Source organism: Patagioenas fasciata, chromosome 9 (genome assembly GCF_037038585.1).
Source record: "Patagioenas fasciata isolate bPatFas1 chromosome 9, bPatFas1.hap1, whole genome shotgun sequence".
Classification (NCBI taxonomy): domain Eukaryota; kingdom Metazoa; phylum Chordata; class Aves; order Columbiformes; family Columbidae; genus Patagioenas; species Patagioenas fasciata.
In genome coordinates this window covers 26,845,991-26,866,108 of record NC_092528.1, presented here as the reverse complement: position 1 = coordinate 26,866,108, position 20,118 = coordinate 26,845,991, and the positions used below count along the sequence as shown (strand labels likewise).

The 20,118-nt window shown below is 46.2% G+C and overlaps 1 protein-coding gene across 3 annotated transcripts in view; it reads right to left on the bottom strand.

Annotated features, from left to right (window-relative positions):
- Nucleotides 1–20,118, bottom strand: part of DIS3L2 (DIS3 like 3'-5' exoribonuclease 2) — a 191,343-nt gene that overhangs the window by 53,375 nt on the left and 117,850 nt on the right. For all 3 annotated transcript variants that reach the window (XM_065844959.2, XM_065844960.2, XM_071812717.1), the window contains 2 exons: nt 17,634–17,741; nt 11,530–11,763 (listed from right to left, as the gene is read on the bottom strand). In XM_065844959.2, coding sequence (XP_065701031.1) covers nt 11,530–11,763; nt 17,634–17,741 — 342 coding nt within the window. The remainder of the gene's footprint in view (nt 1–11,529; nt 11,764–17,633; nt 17,742–20,118) is intronic.

The window sequence follows — 20,118 nt, the reverse complement described above, 5'->3', positions numbered from 1 at the left end:
AGGGGCCGCGCTGTCACCGCTGACATTCACAGGCTGGGAAATGCCGCCCTCTCATAACCCAGAGTCACCTCCTCATATATCTCACGGGCTCTCACGGGATCTGCCAAGACTGAAGATCAAGGCAGCTTCTAACAAAACAGGGTAGACCAGGCAGCTGCACGCTAGTTCTAAATACATTTGGGGCAGCAGCTCCACGAAGGAGGAAAGATTTTTTTATTTTAGACAAATAAAAAAAAATCCTTCCCCAAAGGTAACTTTTTCAAAATGAAAATTAACGAGGGTTGGGAGGAGTGCCTGTGATGGCACAACTTCTTGGCTGTTTAAGTTCTTTTGAGCAAGTTGAATTGTATTTTGTACCATCACTATGCCACCACTATTACAAAAGCTACTTGTAGCAAAATCACTGATCCTCAGTGCTGGGTCCAAAGCAAAATGCCAAACAACAAGAGCAAGGATGAATCTGTCCTGCAACACAGCAAGACGAAGCTCTGCAAGAAACTCACCAACCCAAAGAAGTGGGTGTAGAAGCTGCCAGCCTTCCAACAATTTTCCTGAAGGGATGAAGCCCAGATAACGTTACTTTGCCCAACTGCGTGGGGTGAGGATGAGTCCTCCCTCTCCTGCAGTGCTCAGCTATGAACTCAGGAGGAAGAAGGTCATCAAGTGCCTCCTAAGGAGTAGCCACTTTCTCCCTACAATGTGGGCACACAAGGGCAGGTTTGACACACCTCCACCTGCTGGACTTCTTCACCCCAAGAAGCATGTACATCATTTTGTTGGCCTTGGCATGTGGAGACCAACCAGCTTCCACGCAGGTCAGGACCTACGGAAACTCCATTTAGATGCCGTATTTCTATCTGGCCTCTCTGAGTATTCATTGTCTGTTCTAGAATTCATCTTAAAACTCCCGGGACACTGAGCAATAGCATTCCTTCAGCATGGTGAACATCAGAGCTCAGGTGAGGACCAAACAAACCCAAGAGCAAGATCACCCTGTGAGTGAGATGCTCATCACACAGCGTTTTGCACTCTTCTAAGAAAAGACTCGTGTTCACGGTCTTTAAACTGATTTCAAGGAACCTGTACAAATGCTTCTTAAGAATTTGAAATGAGATGACCACGCTGCACAAGGATTTTAAGGCTGCCTCCCTGTTAAAGGCTTTTTGAGAGCAGCACCCCTTGGCACCACATTATGGATCCATCAACACACCCACCTCTTACTCCCACCTAAACATGAGAAAACAGTAACTCCTCAGCTCACTTAACCACCTCTATGTTGCCCCCTGGCTTGTTTAAATAAAAAAATAACTAAAGAGCAAAGCAATGCGAATGCAGTATTAAAGACTACCAACCATCACTTTCAGTGATGCTTGAAAATAATAAAAAACAGAGCGCTGAAGTGAAAATTCAAAACCTCAAAGTAATTTCAACCATACATACATGAGAAGGGAAAAGTTTATACATGATGCAACAGAAAAAATGACTCACTTTCTGAAATGCCAAAGTCTGTTTTAGTTCACTCTGTCTTCTATACCTGCTAAACACATCACTGACAGAGAAATCATTTAATAAATTGCATTTTTTTTTAAAATCCCATTCTAGCTATTTAAACATTCTATTTCCTAGTATTGTGGGTTCAGGTTCTACTTGAACATGCTAATCAGAAGCAAAGTGCTAGCTCAGTCAATGAGGTTTCTTCTCAGAAGAGGAGAGTCTGGAGATTAAAACAGAGACCTTGAAATTGAGGTGAAACTGCAGCCTTAAAGCTAATGCAAAACCTTGTGTTGATTTACGGGGCTGAGAATTCCTCAGTCGCGGGGCTGACGGCAGCATTGCCATGGGACACCCGATTTGCTACCGCCCTGCAGCCCCCGAGGGCCAGCGGGACAGAGGGACCAGCCCCACGGCGTGGCCAGTTTACTTCAATTGTCAAGGAAGGCACTAATTAAATTTTGTTGTATTCAGGCTAGATTGGCTTTCTTAAAGAACCCAAACAATAGCGACTGCTTGGTTAGTTTGTATTTATGTGTCAGAAACAAGTTTTTCAAGTTCATTTAAAGGCATTACCCACAAAACCCCTCCGTGGTGATTTTGCACGGCTGGTTTCTTCCAGATGTCTGAAGTCTCTCAGACCACTCCAGTCCAACAAACTCACAAAGCTGCTTTCTTGCTGCCTCTTGCTTAGTTCTCAAGTGACCATCAGTTCAATGGTACCTCATCGCAGATGGGCAATGAACTGTCAGCAGCTTGATTGGTAACTAATCAGCATAAATGCAATATATCTGCTACCAGCCTAGATCCAAACTGGAGATTGCATTCCCTTCAGAGGGCAAAGTTTAATACTGCTGTCAGGTTTTAGAGCACCGACAATGCAACAACTTGTGAATACGTATCTCTGGGGAGAGATGGGTGTTTGTGTCTCAGGATGGGAGTAGCAAGCAACAGGGAATCAGTGTCTCCCACAAATGAACACGGCGCTGCACGAAGGAGCACGTTCAAGCAGGAGATCTTTCTCAAACCCCAAGTATGGACAAATCTCAGAAATAAAGTGCAATGTGGACCAACAACCTCTCTGAGATGTCAGGCTTTAGGCTCCCATTTTACGCAATTACATATTCAGGGGAAATCTACGCTCTGAATTACGCTTATGTGCTTGAAGAACTTCCTTATTACAAAATGCAGAGAAGGGCAAGATAGTCTAGACTAATAAAGACAGATTCAAAGCCACTTGCTTTCAAAACAAAACCAAGAGCTTGCTCAACAAAACGTTCTCCCAATGGACCACTGCAAACTAACTTTAGCAGATCGTGTAATCTCAGGAGTCATGGGCTTGGACTTGAACGTTTAAAGACAAATCCAAACGTCAACTTCATCAGGCCTGGCTCCCTCAGATGGGGCAGGACCAGCTCCATCCTCTGCTCAGTTGTTGGGATTTTGGCAAAGACTCTTGTAGCCTCATTCCAAGGGGCTGTGGAAACCACAGGTGCTCTCTGAGTTTCTCTGTACTTCAGCATCCGCATGCTATAGATGAGAAAAGAGAAAAGATCCCAGGACTCTGGAGGAATTATTGTGCCCAGAGACACCTGATAAAATGAGTTGTGGTCATAGAAAGCAAGAATTTTTTCCTCTGCTCTCACTTTGGAATTGAAATGAGAAATCACAGAACTGCAATGTCTGAATCTTTCATCTCCTTCCAAACGTTGTCTTTTCTCATTATACAATTAGCCTTTCTTCCATTTACTGTTAGGTGAAACAGGACTGGCTCTGACAAAGAGCTGCTCCATCTCCACCTATGGCAGACTGATCACATTTGAAGTTACATCACTCAGCACCCAGTGGCCCCATCCAAAGAGAGTGATGGATTAGCCATGCAGTCAGCTATAATTAATACCTGAAAAAAAACCCAAACCAAACTTGTCAAGTCTCTGTTCAAATATGTGATAAATGGAATCTGAAACAACAAGAGACTTTCTGATGATGTCTGTTCATCATCAGGGAAGAAAAACACCATCAACTGGAGGGCAAGACTCACAGAGCAAGGATTGTTTCCTCAGTAGAAAATGTAAAGTAAGAATTTCCTCCCAGCCTTCGGCCCATATGCACCTCTACACAAACGTGTCTTCCTGGGTTTTATCTATCCTGCTATCTGAGACAATGAAGAGCCAGTTGTTTCTGCTTCATTCAGAACCAGTTTTCCCATCCTGAACCTCAGAAGCCACTACTTCTCTCCCTACCAACCTCAAAAATACCAGCGAGCAGCTTACTCAGCTGGAACAAGCACTGAACTCTGTCCCCTCAGCTCTCAGCTTCACCTTTGGGACACATTCCATCACACTAAGCCACCACCTGTCATGTGCTCTCTTTCCCCTAGAGATGCTATTAAACACTGTTTGAAGTCCCCGCAAGGAAGTGACCCCAGGCTGCCCAACACACGAGCATGGGCAAAACCCATTTGTGTCCAGCTAGCCCAGGAAACCAAGAGATGTCTGCTGCATGTGTGAACACGGAGCACCTGCAACCACCTTCAACTCTACTTGTGGGTCAGCACATGGCGACTACCAGCTCACCCCTCTTCTACAACAACCGATCACCAACTGGATTCAATCAACAGAAAAAGCCAAGCAATTTGGGAGGTATGACAAAGTACTGCCCATCGCAGCTCTGTCTCATGTGAGCAAGAGAGACGTCCGTGGGACAGCGGCTCATGTGGGCCAAGGCTGAGAGCTGAAAGGATAGGGGAGAGAGGCCACTGTGAACCACACTGATCGCTTCTTGCAGAGAAGTGCTGGCCACGGTTTGGCCCTTCGTGCTGATGTGGTTCGTTTCTCTGCTCTGCACCATGAGAAGAACCTGCTGGGGAGTTGGTATAAAAAAAATAACCTTAACTGGGCCAGCAATAAACAGCAGAAACAAAAAAGGACCAATTCTTATTGAATAGCTTCCAGTAATAAACGTGAGAGGAAGAGAATGGTCAGCGCTGGCCTAATGCCCTGGATTTGGCCTGGGAATCAGGAAAAGGCTCATCCTGCCAGCTCTGCCACCGACTCACCACCTCAGCTCTGGCAACTGCTTCACCTCTTGGTGCCGCTCTCATCGCCTGGAAGGATGGAGCCGGGCTCCCTCTGACACTTGCTAGGGGCTCGCAGGTGGAAAAAGCTATTGCTGTGACTGACAGCATCTCAAATTAAAACATAAGATCCCTTCGTTTTGGAGAAGTTTCTGAGCTCGCAGGTCCATGGTGGGTTACATAAAACTCAAGGGTTAAGCTGTGTTTGTTTGGAAGCAAAACACTTGTACATGACCATAGAACGTGGATATCTGAGCGAGTGGCTGGAATCCTTACTCCAGGACGAATAAAGTCCTAACCCACTCTTGCGTTACTGATGGTAAATTAACACCAGAGCACCACTGTGTGGGGAGCTCCTTCCCGGCCCTGTTTGCCGAGACATCTGGCTGCGGTGGCTCCCAGCACGATGCTCCGCAGCCGAACCCCGTGCTCCAGCGTCCGAGTCCCCCCTCCCGCCAGAGCCAGCTCGACCACTTCACCACCTGCTCCTGCTGGGACACAGCTGCTCTGCTCTAAAAGAACGATCGGGAAACGGCAGGACATGTGCAAGAACATCAATCCTACTCACACCCCTGGGAGGACTTTAATAAAGTCCCATGGCAAAAGATTAGATTCTGAGGACTTTTCACTCAAAACCTTAATTTAATCAAAATATTTTAAAACCTACTGGCAATGCAAACATCTCCATGCAAGAAGAAGGATGCTCAGCCAACACAGACCACTCAGTGCTTCCTTCCTGCGCAGATCCTTGGTGTGTGTGCAAATTGCCCGACCTGAGCCATTTACTGATCCTGATGACAACGATGACATTTCATATTTGCCTGCAAAGTATCACGTTCCCTGCAGAATTGTAGGAAAGATAATTAAAAAATCACTCCTACTTCACTAACACACCTTTGCAAAAGCACTTTGATCACTCCTGCAGGGAAGAGCAGTTTGCCCAAGCACAAAGCTGCGGCCTCAGATGCCCATTTTGACATATTAACTGGGGCTATGCAAAAAGACATAAAATCCCCAAAGGAAATTAATCTCCAAATACATCCAACTTCCCCCCAGCTGTCTTATGTATCACACAGTATAAGCAACTGTCCATAATGATCGTACAGCACCTGCTGTCCCCATTCTGGGTATCAGCGATGTCTCTTTAACCAGACATCAAAGAGAAGGAGCAGACAATGGTGGAATTGTGATAGCAAGTGAATAGTGAAAGCTCCTTGTCAGTCTGCATTTCCATTTATCTTAGAGTACCATACGTACAGCCCACCCTGCCCCTGCTGCCACGTCCATGCGCTCCTGCTGGAACAGCCTCTTTCAGGAGGTATCGTGGCAGTTTTCAGGATTCTATAAATGGGTCTGCTGGGTTTTCTCACGGATCAGAGCAAGTGTCGGGATACACACCTGAATCTACCCCGAGGGAACCAAATCCCGGATAAATCTGGTACCAATGTTACAACCTGGAAGATGAGCACCAGGGCTTTCTCGTTGAGACTGGCCAAAAACCCAACAAAAGCCACGCTCCCTGGGGAGACGTGAGGACGGCCAAGGGTCAAGGCTTGGAGCAAAGCCATTTACTCCTCTCCGCAGAGAGGTGCGTGCACTGAGAGTGCAGCTGTGGCTGGCAAACCTCAGCATCACACCAGGGGGTGCTCAGGCCAGGACGTCCTTCCTGCCCCAAGAGCATTTTAAGACATAAATTCAGATTGTACTAGTAGGGAAAACATATGTATATTCTGTTAACTGAGGTCTATACAATATTATAGGCCTTTGCTGCCCCATCTAAACAGTTCTTCCACCCTGAACCGCTTTCCATTTTTATATTAATATATTTTATTTTGCATACCATGTCTGTTTAACCAGAGTAGAACTACTTACTGCTTCCACACAGCAAAAAGAGGAGAAGACCTGAATGCCTTCTGTACAGATATGAGTCAGGAAATATGACGTAACAACTTCCCATAATTATTTCCTGTAGTCATTCATATCGGAAAATGTTAATGGTGATAGTAATTAATCTCCAGCTCATGAGATTTCCAATTAAACAACATTAGCAGGATCTACTGTCTAAAAATGTGTTTCTGTCCTAGCCCATTAGCCACAACTAAGCACGAAATTTCCCAACATACAACGGCACATCCTGCACGTACAATGTCTTTCTCCCTCCTGGTTTTCTGTGTGTGGATGGCTTGAGTCAACTTCTCAGAGCTGTTTGCATCCATAGGCAGAGCCAGTTCTGAGAGCTTCAAAAACTACACGGAGCTGGTTAATATATCCAGTATGACACACACCTGGGTGTTTTGGAGCTGGTATTCTGTGCACATTCTGGGGTCTGGAGTCGCTATGCTTGTTTCCTGCAGCAGTAGCAATACTTTATTACTACAGGAGTCCCGCCAACCTTAATTACAAAAAGCTATTCTCAAAGATCTCTTACTTCCTCAGCCCCAGCAGCCACTGGGCAGACCATAGGGAAGGTCTCCAGTGTGGTACCAAGCTACAATAATACAATTTTTACTATCTTTAAGTTACTCAAAACAATAGAGACCCACAGGGAAAAGCAACCCTGTCTCAGACGACAAGACAGTGGCACGGCACGCAGGTTGGGAGCAAGCAAAAGCAAGACCGCTTTACTAGCAATTCAACCCTTAAATTTGCCTAACATTCTCATCTTTGCCATTTTAATCCTTTTTTTCTCTTCCCTTTTCGCACACACCTGTAAAGCTGAATGTCCGTTGTACAGAAAACAAGGAGAGAAGTTATGCTAGCAAACAATTAAATGCCATTAACCGGTCTAAACGTAAATGCCCTTTGGTTTCTTCTCACAATGAACTTTGGTGAATGCCAACGTTTTGAGCACCCAGGTGTACGGGCACTGGTGAAGGTGGAATCACCGGCACAACAAAAGCCACCGCTCAGCTCACAAACAGTTGTCATAGAGACAAATCAGCATCCCGGGGTATTCTCTTTTAAATACGCACAGAAATCCTTTTTAACCTGTCTTCTTGTAGGCGTCCGTCCTCGTGATTCATTTATAATCTGCTGAGGCCAAAAAGAGAACCATTTATCAGCAGGTCTCCTCTAGGCAAGCTTGAGCTAATGAGCTTTTCTGCAAACTTGATGGTTTTTGTTGAAAGCAAGTTTCTATCTGATTCTCTGGCTCGTGTTTCTAAAAGCTGTGGTTTGGGGAAGTGATCCAGCTTCAAAGTAACCTGGCCAGGAAAAAAAAGGAAAGCTGAGGGTTGTGCTCACTTTGGTTTCTAAACCAGGTCAGATCGCTGCTCCAATTTACAGTGCGGGTGCAGCGGGAGCTGTGAGAGGACAGCACAGGGGTGGCATTTCACGGTCCTGGGCAGCGAGGAGGCGGCACGGAAGACAATACTGTAAATATCTGAACGTTTTTTCACAAAGCCACAGTGCACAGCACCTCTTGCCTTTACATCTAAAAGCTGCAGCTCCAAACGAGAAGGAAAAGAAATACATTCATCTCTGGCTGTGTGGACAAAGTTTCATAAGCTCCTGAGCTGCTGAAGGTGCAAAGACTTTGAACTTCTAAAAATCAGTTCTCAGATGTCTTCTGGAGCTCGGAAGCCAGCAAGCAGCACAGGAAACCATATTCTAGGGAAAAAGCCACAAAAGGGGCCCATGGGGACAGCAAGATCCCACGTAGAGACAGATGTGTGGCTCTAATTGCCAAGAAGGTCCTCAGCCCCAAGGTCCAATGCAGCAGGGTTCACCTACAGAGGCACAAAAAGAACTGGGACAAAGAGAGGCAGGGACGTGGGTTGTCATGGCCAGGACTGAACTGGGGCAGGAATTCAACATGACACAGCCCCAAAGAGATACAGAGATACTGACACTGAACCCACAAATCCTAAGTTTTCAGGACCGTGTGCTACCTCTGTAATTTGTCTCAAGGTCTCCTGTGCGACCCAGAAATGTAATTCCCAAGTTATTTAAAAAAAAAAAAAAAATCTTAATTTTCTAAAATTACTGCTAAAAAATAAAACCATGGGCAAGCAGATGCTGCTCTCACACTAGGTCATAAAAATTCAGCAGCGATGTTCAAATGGGAGACATTCCCCTCACCACGGCACAGCCAGCCTGACACTGCTGCATCTGACCAGAGCCATCCTGTGTTCCCTGGCCAACCAGTATTTCTGCTGTTATAAATCTATGCCCATGAATGGCTTCACGAGAGAGATGTTCTTAGTTTTGGGGAATAAATCCTCAGTTATTAGGATACTATGGGGGAGGGCAATATCATTTCAAAGGGGGAAACTGAGGCAGACAAGGAGAGCACCAGCCCAAAGTGACCACGGCCACTGGCAAAGCAAGATGGGAGAATCTTCCCACAATGATCTTTTTAATACCATCAGGAAGCACGAGAGCACATCAGGTTGAAATATGGTTGGGTGGAAGTAAAATATAAAAAGGTATCAGTGTTCAATCAGGAGTGACCCCAAGGGAGAGTCTCTCAAACATATAGGAAGAGGGCTCGCATCCCTTGGGAAAAAAAGCACAGGAGTCATTCCTGCCCAGCCACCCCCTCCCGTAAAACTGTGGGATGATCATTTCCTTCGCTCACATATTTATTTGGAATCTGATAATTCATTGCCCCCAGTTTCCTGCTGGAGTCTCTCTTCCATTGTTCAGGACTCACATTACTCAACAGGAAATCGGTGAGAGGTCCAGCGATTAGAAAGGTGTGTTTCCCATTCGGACCCACCCTCGCTCGCTCGCCTGGGGCTGGAGGTCAGACCCAGCGCACATCTGAGTCCATGGGAACTCAGGGAAGTGGGGGAGCAAAGGCAGAGGGACTCATCTCCTTCTTTTGAAAGCTGCAGATGGCTCTGTCCAGCCACACAGCACCGACCACGTCCACACACCCATCCCTCACACACCGCTCGTGCTCAGGCCTTACAGTAACTGCTTTCTCCATGCGCTGGGGATGGTGTAGTTTATCAAAACGCCAACTATCAAGGCAGCACTTGAAAAGAGTAAGTATGTTGAAAGTGTCCCTTGAACTAAAATATACTTCCTTCTCCAAGACCATTACTTTTGCTCTGACACCCTTGCCAGGGGAGAGAGATTCAGCATAAAGTGCCACTTGTGAGACATAACTCACTTTATCACGTTGGTTAGGAAGAAGGCTGAGTGGAAATCAGCCCTCTTTGGTGTCCTTAGCAGTGACTTTTAACCTTCATCTCACAAATGATGCTCCAATACGTTCTCTTTAATGGTTCCTCTGTAACATCACAGAGCAAAACAAAACACCACTTATCTTTTACGGGGTATCACTGGAGCAGGATGCTACCCTGGCCAAACCTTCCCATTGAAAATGTCACAGCTGTTTTAAAACATATTTCCTCTGAGGTTAGTTTGACAGCAGGTACTCAACTCAGGCACATTCGGTGACCACTCAGCACTGCACTGTGTGACTTGTGCAATGCCACTGGTGACCCTTCTGGGCCACAGCTCCCAGTCACCACGGACTGCTGTTGCAACCCAGGCATCTCCAAGGCTTCCCAGTTAGTTCATCAAGTGCAGCGGCTAGGTTTGTTATGTTTCTCTAGCATTCAGAGCATGCCTGGGAACAAAAGCCCAGCTTACTAGCCATTGTATGATAAATCTCAAAGAGGGAGGCCTCTGTTCCAAAAGAGCTTTAAGAAAATTCTGCGTAACTTCAAAGTGGGAGTCTGATTTCCAAAAAGTATTTGAATATCATTTTAAGAACGATTATTTCCTTTGAGCAAGAAGGGACCTTGAGCAAATGCCCTTGCTCCAGGGTCACTTATGTCTGCCTAACCAGTTCTCCAAGTCCTCCTACAACAGATGTAAGCAAGATAGCCTCAGACACCACAATGCTACACCAGAAAGTTTATCCTAAAGTATAACCCCCAGCTCCTATACTGTAACTCAAGATACAAATGTCTCATCCTGTCCACCTTGGACATGGTGAAAAGCACACTGTCTCCTCTTCACAGCAGCTCCGCCAGACTAAGCCGTGTGCTCTGCTGGGGAAGGTCACAGATTATAGACACCTCTTGCTCTTGTTGCTCTGCAATGATTTCTCTAAAATTAGACTTTCCTGCAACTGGAGGCAACGCTACAACGCTGAGTAAAATGGAAGGGTTACAACATACTTCTTCCATACAATAGTCCTGTTTACATATCTCAGCAATATCCTTATGTTGACTCATGTTCATTTTGCAAAATGAAACAATGGAGCTTCCTTATATTAAGAGATTATTTTGTCTCCTGCTCAGGAAGGCCACAGGGTTCTGTAAATTACTGGAATCTCCTATCCACAAAAACTGTCACAAGCCACCTCTGAGAAGCTGAACCTCAAATCTAAAAGTATTTTTGCTGTGATAATATAAAATAACTGGATCTACTTGTAAGATAAAAATGACACTACCACAACTGATACAAGATTATTTAAATCACCCCAGACAGAAAGCCTCCTCAGTAGCATTTCTTCCTCTGAAACACACCCAACGCTTACAAGCATTAGCTTAGATAACATACAGTAGTTTTCCCTGCCCAGAGAACTGCTATGAAAGATGTGGAAAACGTGAGCATTGCAAGCACAGAAATAAACGTGAAGAAAAAGCCTTTCACAGTGAAAAGTGCACTAAGGACATCTGAACTGCCTGATAATGAATGACACCATCATGATGTGTTACACCGTCTAAGTTACTTACCCACTCCACCAGGGTTTTAGGATTTCGAAAATGTTGCAAGATAGAACACTCCTTAAAAAACAGGAACTTTTTTCCTTTGATCCTACTTTACTTAGTGCTTTTGGTACATCATTTGATGCCACTTTCCCGACGACATTAGCGCACAAACCTGCCTTTCTATTTCGGTCCTATTTTCCCCCTTGAGTTTTCAGACTGATGAGGAAATGCTTAGGGCGCACAACATGAAACTGTGGAGCAGGAGACCCCGGCAAGGGCTGGACTCACCTGGTCCAGGCGCAGAGCACCATCGATGAAGCGCTGTCTGCGGAGGTGCTGGGCGATTCGATGCAGGTTTAGCACAGCTTGTTGTATCTCAGCTACTGAGTGCTGAGGGGAGACAGGGGGAAGTTCTTCAGGTGAGAACACCTTCCCGGGGCTTTCGATCATACTCTGTGCGTGGTCGTAGCTCAGCTTCACGCAGGAGCAGATGACTGTCCGCCCAAACCATTCGTCAAGGATCTGCAAAATTGAGAAATGTTAATTGATTTGAGGATTTATCCAGTGCACAAAGGCTTGGGAAGTTGTACTAACACTGGAAGGAATGACACCAGACCTCGGAATTGACCGTGATCTTCAAGTGAAGATCTTCTCATACCGGGAACATCAGGCCTTCTGTCCATACAGATTCTCTAGTGTCTAGGAGCATGTATATGTACAATGTATTGTGCATATACATAGGGAACTGCTTGGATCACCCTCCTCTACATGATTTCGCTCTTTCATGGAGCTCAAAGAACTACAGCCCATCCAGGAGCTGAAAGCAGCTGGAGGTTGGAGCACGGAGGGGTTTGGTCTCTTCTCCCAAGGAGCAAGTGGACAAGAGGAAATGCTCTCAAGTTGCACCATGGGAGGTTCAGACTGGATATCAGGAAAAAGTTCTTCACAGAAAGGGCTGTCAGGCATTGGAACAGGCTGCCCAGGGCAGTGGTGGAGTTGCCATCCCTGGAGGGGTTTAAAACACATTTAGACGAGGTTCTTATGGACATGGTTTAGTGCTAGAGTTAGGTTATGGTTGGACTCAATGATCCTGCGGGTCTGTTCCAACCGAAATGTGGTCCTATGATTCACTCAAAGGTTACCAGGTGCAGCAGCGGCAACAGGCAGATGCAGAGATGCAGGAAAGGATCCCCTATCTAAAACAGAGCAGACTGTGTTCCATCTCTTCAATTAAAGTGTGGCCAGCAGGGCACGAGCGGCTGGCCCTAAAATACTGTTTTCAGGAGTACTGCAGGAACACCAGTGTCTGATGAGCACTCGTGAAAGTGTCTGAGTAGGACTTTGGTGGGTCTGGAGGAGAGATGACGAGTCACTGACCCCTTGTTGCTCTGATTGTGTCTATGGCCCTAGGCTCAAACTCAAGCCTTTCTGGGCTTCCAAACTATTTTGGAATCTAGAGGAAAATGATCAATAAATCATCTATTAAATTGTTTTATTTTAAACCAGAAGCCACTCCCATTTTAAGCTCTGTAACAGACTACCAACGTAGAAGCAGCGACTCAGAATTATTTCTTAAAGCAGAAAGGAAAATCTACCTTCAGTTGAGATACGTAAGAGAGCCCAAAAGCTCACCAAGCCAGTGAGAAAGCACAGAAGAACAAAGGGCAGAAGGTTCTTCAGAAAAGTCAAGAGCATTGGCACAAGGGCTCTGGAGATGGCTGCAGCCTGTGATAAACCATTCAGAGCTCAAGTGCTCAGAGAATGAACGGAGAACCGTAATTCTGCCTTAGCTACAAGTGTCACCTCACCCCTTCATCACAACAACAGAACAAGGTAAATTCTGCAAGTGACAGTGTCTGGGGAGAACAGCCAGCTCGCTCTCAGACAGACTCAGCAAGGACATTGCTTCAGAGAGGTAAACCCTCTTCTTAAAATAAAAGGATTGATCCTCAAGATACCTTTGCTGCCTCGCTCTGCCCCACAGAACAAACGTGCGGTGTAACTGCAGCTCAGAGCTCTGAAAGTCACGGGGCGCTTAAGCTCATCTCTAATTAGAAAATGTCCTAATAGCGGAGATGCAGCAAGTGATGTCTTGCAATGTAAACTGCTCTGACCCTTGGCTCATGGTTATTCTGTGCACCCCTCCTTCTATGCCAAAGAGAAAGAAAGGAAGAGAAAGTCACAAAGCTGGACAGAGATGCTGTGACAGTGCTGGCAGCATCTGCTCTACACTCTGCTGCACCCTGTTAAGTGTGGTCCAGTTTCTTGCGGTGATGCAGGATCCATATCTGGCAGGTCAGCAACATATGAGGAAACCTGCTGGACCCAAAAAACCTCCTGATATTAAGTGAGCATGATCTGTAGTGTGGAAGGGGCTGCACTGCTCTTTAAATGAAGAGCTGAAGCTGAAGACCAGTTGGTAACAAGGATATGTCAGACTTCAGTAATGCATGGATGGTACCCAGGCACCAAAAAGGCATCGTCCCTTGTCGAGATGATCTCAGAGCAAGGCTGAGCAGCCTTCATTTGAACTGAGCACTTCTACAGACCCTCTGGTTGTAAGAGGCAGCTCTTTCAGTTTGATGTTCAAATGTTTTCAGACACAACTTCTATTTCCCTGCTAGTTCCTCCATCTCCAGCTATTAATTTCTGCATTAAAGGTCACTAGGAGTTCTGGCCCTCACTGTTGTACTATGCTACCCTCATTGTACTTTATAAAGTGAGTCAATTTCATCATGTACGTGCATGTTAAAGAGTTAAAACTGGGCACAATCCAGAAGGGTAATTCCAAAGAGAAGCACTTTCCCCAAGCCCCGGGTTAGCGCTGACCACCAGCTCTGGGGCTGCATGGTGCTTTGTGCCACTGGCTTCCCAAGAGCTGCTCTGTCCCTCACAGGAGGCAACAGACCAGATTTCCACTTCGCTGTCTGAACGTGAAGCTTTCAACAAAATCTCATTTTTCTGCTTCCTTAGAAAAGGCCAAATATTGCAGAACTCCACTCCTTCCCTGCAAGCCAAGAGATGCAGCATATTGGCCTCCCAGAATATAGCTAGAATTTCAAATCTCAGGCAGGCTACATTCAGGGCAAAGTGTCAGGACAAGCAGCCCATTACTAGCAGACATTAAACTTCTTTTATTTCTCTGTTTTCCCAATTCCTTTTTTCTGTTCTTGGTCTCTCTAAAAGCAACCAAGTAGCATGATGCAGAGCATCCAATTTCCACTCTGCAATGGCTCTAACAGGTGTAAACTAGACAGTGACAACCCTGAGAGGTCTCCTGTTAACGTACCCAATAAACACCTTCTCACCAAGTTTGCCTGGATGCACTAAACACACTTCAGACAGGCAAGGAATGGCGTTTTGGATGCATCTTGCCCCGTGCAGTCCAGTAGTCCCTGTGTGTAGTGAGCAGAGCTGCCAGACTCGGCCTTGCTGCAGGGCACGCTAACTTAACTCTGCCCACCGTCCAAGTATTTGCTGGAAATGTCCTCTGTCTTTGCCTTCAGCGTCCATCTGAGCAGACTTAGGGTAACCACAGCCTCCTGTCCCTGGTTTGGAAGCCCCACCAGAGGAACGGGCAAGCTTCGTTTCTGCAGGGAAAGCCCACAAGCCTGGCTGATCCAGGTACCAGTAGCTGACAGATGGGCAAAAGCAGAGCTGAGGAGCAGCGCCTGGGGTTGTGAACTGGGACTGGGAGGTTACAAGCAGCCCACAAGACAGGTTTGCAAGGTCTCCCCCATCACAGCAAACCTGGTGCACCCAGTCCCCAGGCAGAGCACCACCATCTGAGATATTTTTAGTGTTAAAGCTTCCCTTCCCCAGCTTGGGTTGCTTTTGAGAAAAAGCTGTAGTCCCCAGCACATCGTGTGATGAAAATCAGCGTGGCTCAGCTGAAACCCTTCCATCAGCACTGACCCTGCGGTACGGGTCTCTTTGAGGGTGAGACATAGCTGTGCGTGAGGCTGAGGACTTTCCCTATGCAAGGCAGCGTCCATATCACGTCCTGGCTGATGACAACAGTTTTGAGTCTGGAAGACACATTGTTTGTAAAGGTTGTTTCAAACTGAAGCAATTTCTCTTCCTCACTGGTAGAAGGAACTGGCAGGGCTGTGCTTCAAACATCAGCAGGCAATACCTTTATAAGGAGAGTCGCATCGTTTGTTTTCAAATATCTTTCTGTTGACTGCATCTGAACAAGAACGTGCTACGTTGCTCCTATAAATGCCCAGCTCTGCTTCTGAAGAACAGCACAGATGCTACAAGACTGTTAACGCCTCTGCCCTTGGAAAATCCTCTCAGATCATGTCACACTATCCCACTGGAGTCCATTGAGCTTTGTGGAGCGCTGCACAGGCAATAATTTGTTGTGCTTATGGAAAACTAGAAGATAAAAACTTCAGAACCGAAAAGCAATAGAAACAACAAAGTGCCTGTCTCCCAGAAAGGGCTGAGCCTGGTATTATTTTTTAAAAAAAAACAAGAATTAAAAATCCCAACAACTTATCAATAGTCACATTCAAGTGAGGAATCTGCATGGCTTTTCCTTGGGAGATGCATTAGCTCTAGACTTATTTGCTTTGGAACAGTAACAGCGGCGGCTCAGAGCGGGTCTCACCTCCAGCGGTGCAGTTGGGCTCCGCTTTGCAAGCCCAAGGTTACGACGCTGCTGCGCACACGGGGTGCAACCAAGCGCCCTTCGGCCCCGTCCATCCCCCACCGAGGAATGTCCTGCCCTCGGTGTCAGCGTTCTCATGTCTCACCACCACCGGTTGAGGTTCAAAGGCCATGTGGGGGCCTCTGACACACCTCCCTTTCACCCAGCAGAGCCTGGAGAGCAGGTGATCCTGTTCACACTGCGATTAGGCTAGAGTGACACCTAGAAACACAGGAGACACATTCTGTCCCAACTCACAGATAAGCTCTGACAAGAATGACCTGCTGGGTAAAAACCCTACAACCTCTTTTCCTCTTGGACGGAGTAAATTCTTCTCCAGCCCTCGCCCGATTTTCAAATCAAGTGACCTCCACTACGACTGCAGCCCCGAAAGGCTCCTAGGAGAAGCATTTTACCCAGATGGCCATAGGCAGTTTGCTTTCCAAGGGCACAGCTCCTGCAGGGATGAGCTCCCTGGGCAGGTGTAAGGCAGATGCTGCAGCTCCTCCATTTCCTCACTGGTCAGACAGGGTTGGTCTGAACACTGTTTGAAAAGCAAATAACGTATATATTGCAGGGTATGAGACATAAGATATAATTAAAAGCTTATTTTAATTAAGACTTGACTATTAGCTGTTCAAAGACCACTCAGAGTCAATAAAAGGCCCACCAAGTAGCTACTATTAAAAGGCCCTGTGAGCAATCATGCTGTCGCTATAGGAAGCGAAACGCTTTTCACAGCGAACAAATAAAACTCACCTTGGTGCCAGAGCAGGGACTTGCTGGAGTAATTGAGACATTGGACTGCACGATATTTTACTAATGCACAAAACAACACTCAGTATCCTTTAGAGCAGCAGGGACAATAATAAGGAAGCAAAGTTAATCTTTGTGAAAAATTAGCAAATTTGCACAGGAAATACTCTCCACAGAGATAGATGTGTATAAGCACAACACCGGTTAAAGAAAAACGATTCTGAGTACAAAAAGCGTATTTCTCATAGATCAGAGAGTCTTCTGGTACTGGCAGTCTTGAGCCCTCCTCAATTAGCAAGGGGACGCTGTGATCACCAAAGAGTAGAATGTTGGGGTTACAAAGTGTGGGAGAGGAACAGGCAGAGAAACGAAGAGCTGGGGAGAGCTGGCAGGGAGCGGGGGCAGCTTGCTGCACACACAGGCAGCATCCGCAGCCGCTCCCTGGAAATAGCACACGCAGAGGATGGAGCTGTGCCTGTGCTGAAGACCCATCATGCTTTATCTGGATCGATGTAATTAGCAGCTCTGAAGAGGCTGAAATAGTCTGTTTTACCAGAGAGGCCACAAAGGGATACTGCCCACATCCACCAAATTGCACAACTGCCTGTGAGAGTATGGCAGGGTTGGAATCAGGGGTCAACAGCTCGTCCCACCCAAAGCATTAGCTTTGAATTGCTGCTGGAGGTACGACATTAAATCAATGGGTGACCTGGCAAGAAGCAGGCAATTCTGGTCCTGATATTCATACAAATACTCTTCCTTTCCCCACCATGTTGTGAGATCATTCCAGTTGGAAGTTCCATGGTATCATCAGTGAGACAAGACACAGGGATAGTTCTACATGGTCCACTATTCACCGACAAGTCCTTTGCTGTCTACCTGGGTGTTAAGGGATGACATTTTTACCACTCTGTTTGCAAGAGTAGGGACTGGCCACCAAGGGAGAAGTGATTAGCAGATGACTGTCTGCTACTTGAGGTACCTTGCCTTCTGGAGTCACCTTCCACACCACAGAGAACGTCAGCCTATCTCGCATGGGATTGAGACTGCACAACTCCTCACAGAGCAGCTTGGGAAGCATCGGGATCACCTGGAAGAGAAGGGAGTCTTGGTTAGATATGGGCTTTTAGCAGAGACTTGTCTGTGGCCAAGCTTCCCTGGCCAGCTGGTAAAAGACAGGCTCAACAATGCACAAAAGGAGAAAATGCGTTAAACCTTCAGGATCACGTTCTCTGTGGTCGTGTCATAGCTCTGGGATGCATCACCCATGCCAGAGCTACACCACGTGGTGAACAGCATGCTGGCACAGAACGAGCGACTCAGGTCCTCTGAAAGGAGAGGCAGACACTGCTGAGGCCACCGGCACTCGCATCAGCGCCATCCCTCAGTGACACCGGAGGGAGCTGTCAGCCTCCAGCCTGGGAACCATTCCCAGCGCTCCCCTCTGAGGAACAGAATGCTGGAGAATCCTGCACCCTTGGTTACACAAACACTTCACTCTGCAGCTTTTACAGTCACAAAATTTGGTCGCTTTCCCCCTTCTTCCTCACGGCCATTTTGACACTGAGAAGAACAAGGAAGGCTCAGCACATCAGGAAACTTAATGCTGAAGAAACATGGTCCTGGCCATCAGGAGCTGAAGAGCGTGGATTTGGGAACTGTCTCTTCCTTTGCCACTGACGACTGTGTAACCAGGCAAGTAATGCAAGTTTGCTCCCTGCAAAGCAAAACTGAAACTCCTCCCATGCATCAGCGGAGTGGTGCTTGGCTTAATAAAGACTGAGCCAAGCTTTGCAGCACAGACAGGAACGTGTAGATGCAGGTGAGATAAACAAAAGCACCTGTTTTATTGCTAATGAACATGGTGTTTGCAAACAGAGAGAGAACAATTATTATTTTACTATACTCAGCTCTGTTTGAACACAATGTCAGCCAGCAGAAATTTTTGGCAGGGAGTTTTTAACCTGTGTTAATTCCTTATAACCAATCAATATTTCTGCTGCTGGACACTGAATTACCAAACCATCAGTTACACACCTGATTACAGAACAAAGCAACAGTTTTGGACCATATTGACACTAGAGCACACTTGAGCAGCTCCAAGTGTTTCTACCACCCCTTAGTTATTTCCCAGTAAAGATAACATTCAGCCGAGGTTTAATGAAGCAAACCCAATTATTAGAGTTGCACCTTCTTATTTCCCTTCTCATTATTTACACTTGTGAAGAAGCAGTAACTGCTCTCAAAGAGCAACCATGATCTCCTACCTGTTTATGCTGAGTGGGGTGTGCAACCCATAAAAACACAGAGAGAAATGCTCTACTGAGTTGCCATAAAATATGTTAGCTATTTAATTTGGTTTCTGTGTTGATTGTTCTGCTCTGCCACCTTGTAAATATAGGATCAGCAGCAAGCCAACTGGCATGCAAACCCCTCTTCCAAACATCGAGACACCGATTTGGTGATTTCAGAGATAAGATTTTCTATCTGGATGCCACGGGAACAATCGTTCTTCAAAACAGTAAGAAAAGTCAGTCTCAGGTGTCCATTTTCTCCTCAAGTGCACATATTTCTTATTTCCCGTTCGCTTTGAAGGAAAGACTCTTAAAATATTTAATCACATTTGTGGTTTGGCATCAGAGGATGGCCATAAATCCATCCTAATTACAGCGCATATTAATGCCAAAAGGTTAACTGTATGGTCTGCGACTGTCAAGGAGTCACTCACAACACGAACGGCAGCACTGGTTTGGCTGGAAGGTCACGGGGGCACAGATTATGATAAGCTGTTTCCCGCAACACAAAGGCCGTCAACTCTGTTATTCCATTTGTGAACAGTACATTAACAATACTGGTACGTTCATAACTCACAGATCCAGTACGTGAGCTCTGCCATGCTGCCTGGAAGCACCCACACCACGGGGTTATAAATTCAGCGTGTGTGGTGCCAACCCATACCAGAAAGGAGAGAAAATAGCTTTTATAGACTATCGGAAATCCCTGTCTGCCCAAGATAGCCCATGGCCACCGTGAGACCCTGAAGTTCAGGTCACAGTGAACAAAGTGCTAGTAATTTAATAAAAGCTCCCGTGTCCTTTTTCACCCAAATTAAAAGCTGCAGTTCCTAGCTCTCCTCTCTCTCCCTCCCTCTGTGATTGATTATCTGATAATGGTCTGTACTTATTGAATATTTTTGTGCCTTAGTGCATCCTCTTTCCCTTCACATCTCCTGAAGCAATAACAGTCTGCTAGAAAAATGCCTACATGAAACATGAAAGCCCATCCGGGAAGAACAGCCCGAATGAAACAACAGGATGCTTGTTTTAAGTGTACTTGAGCAGGATTAATATCGGATTCAAGAGGCTATAATTCTATGGAACGGCTTTCAATGATGTGAAACACAAGCAAAGCTTTAACTCAGATCATAATTACGGCACTAAACATTCACCAAGCAATTAGCTGTAACA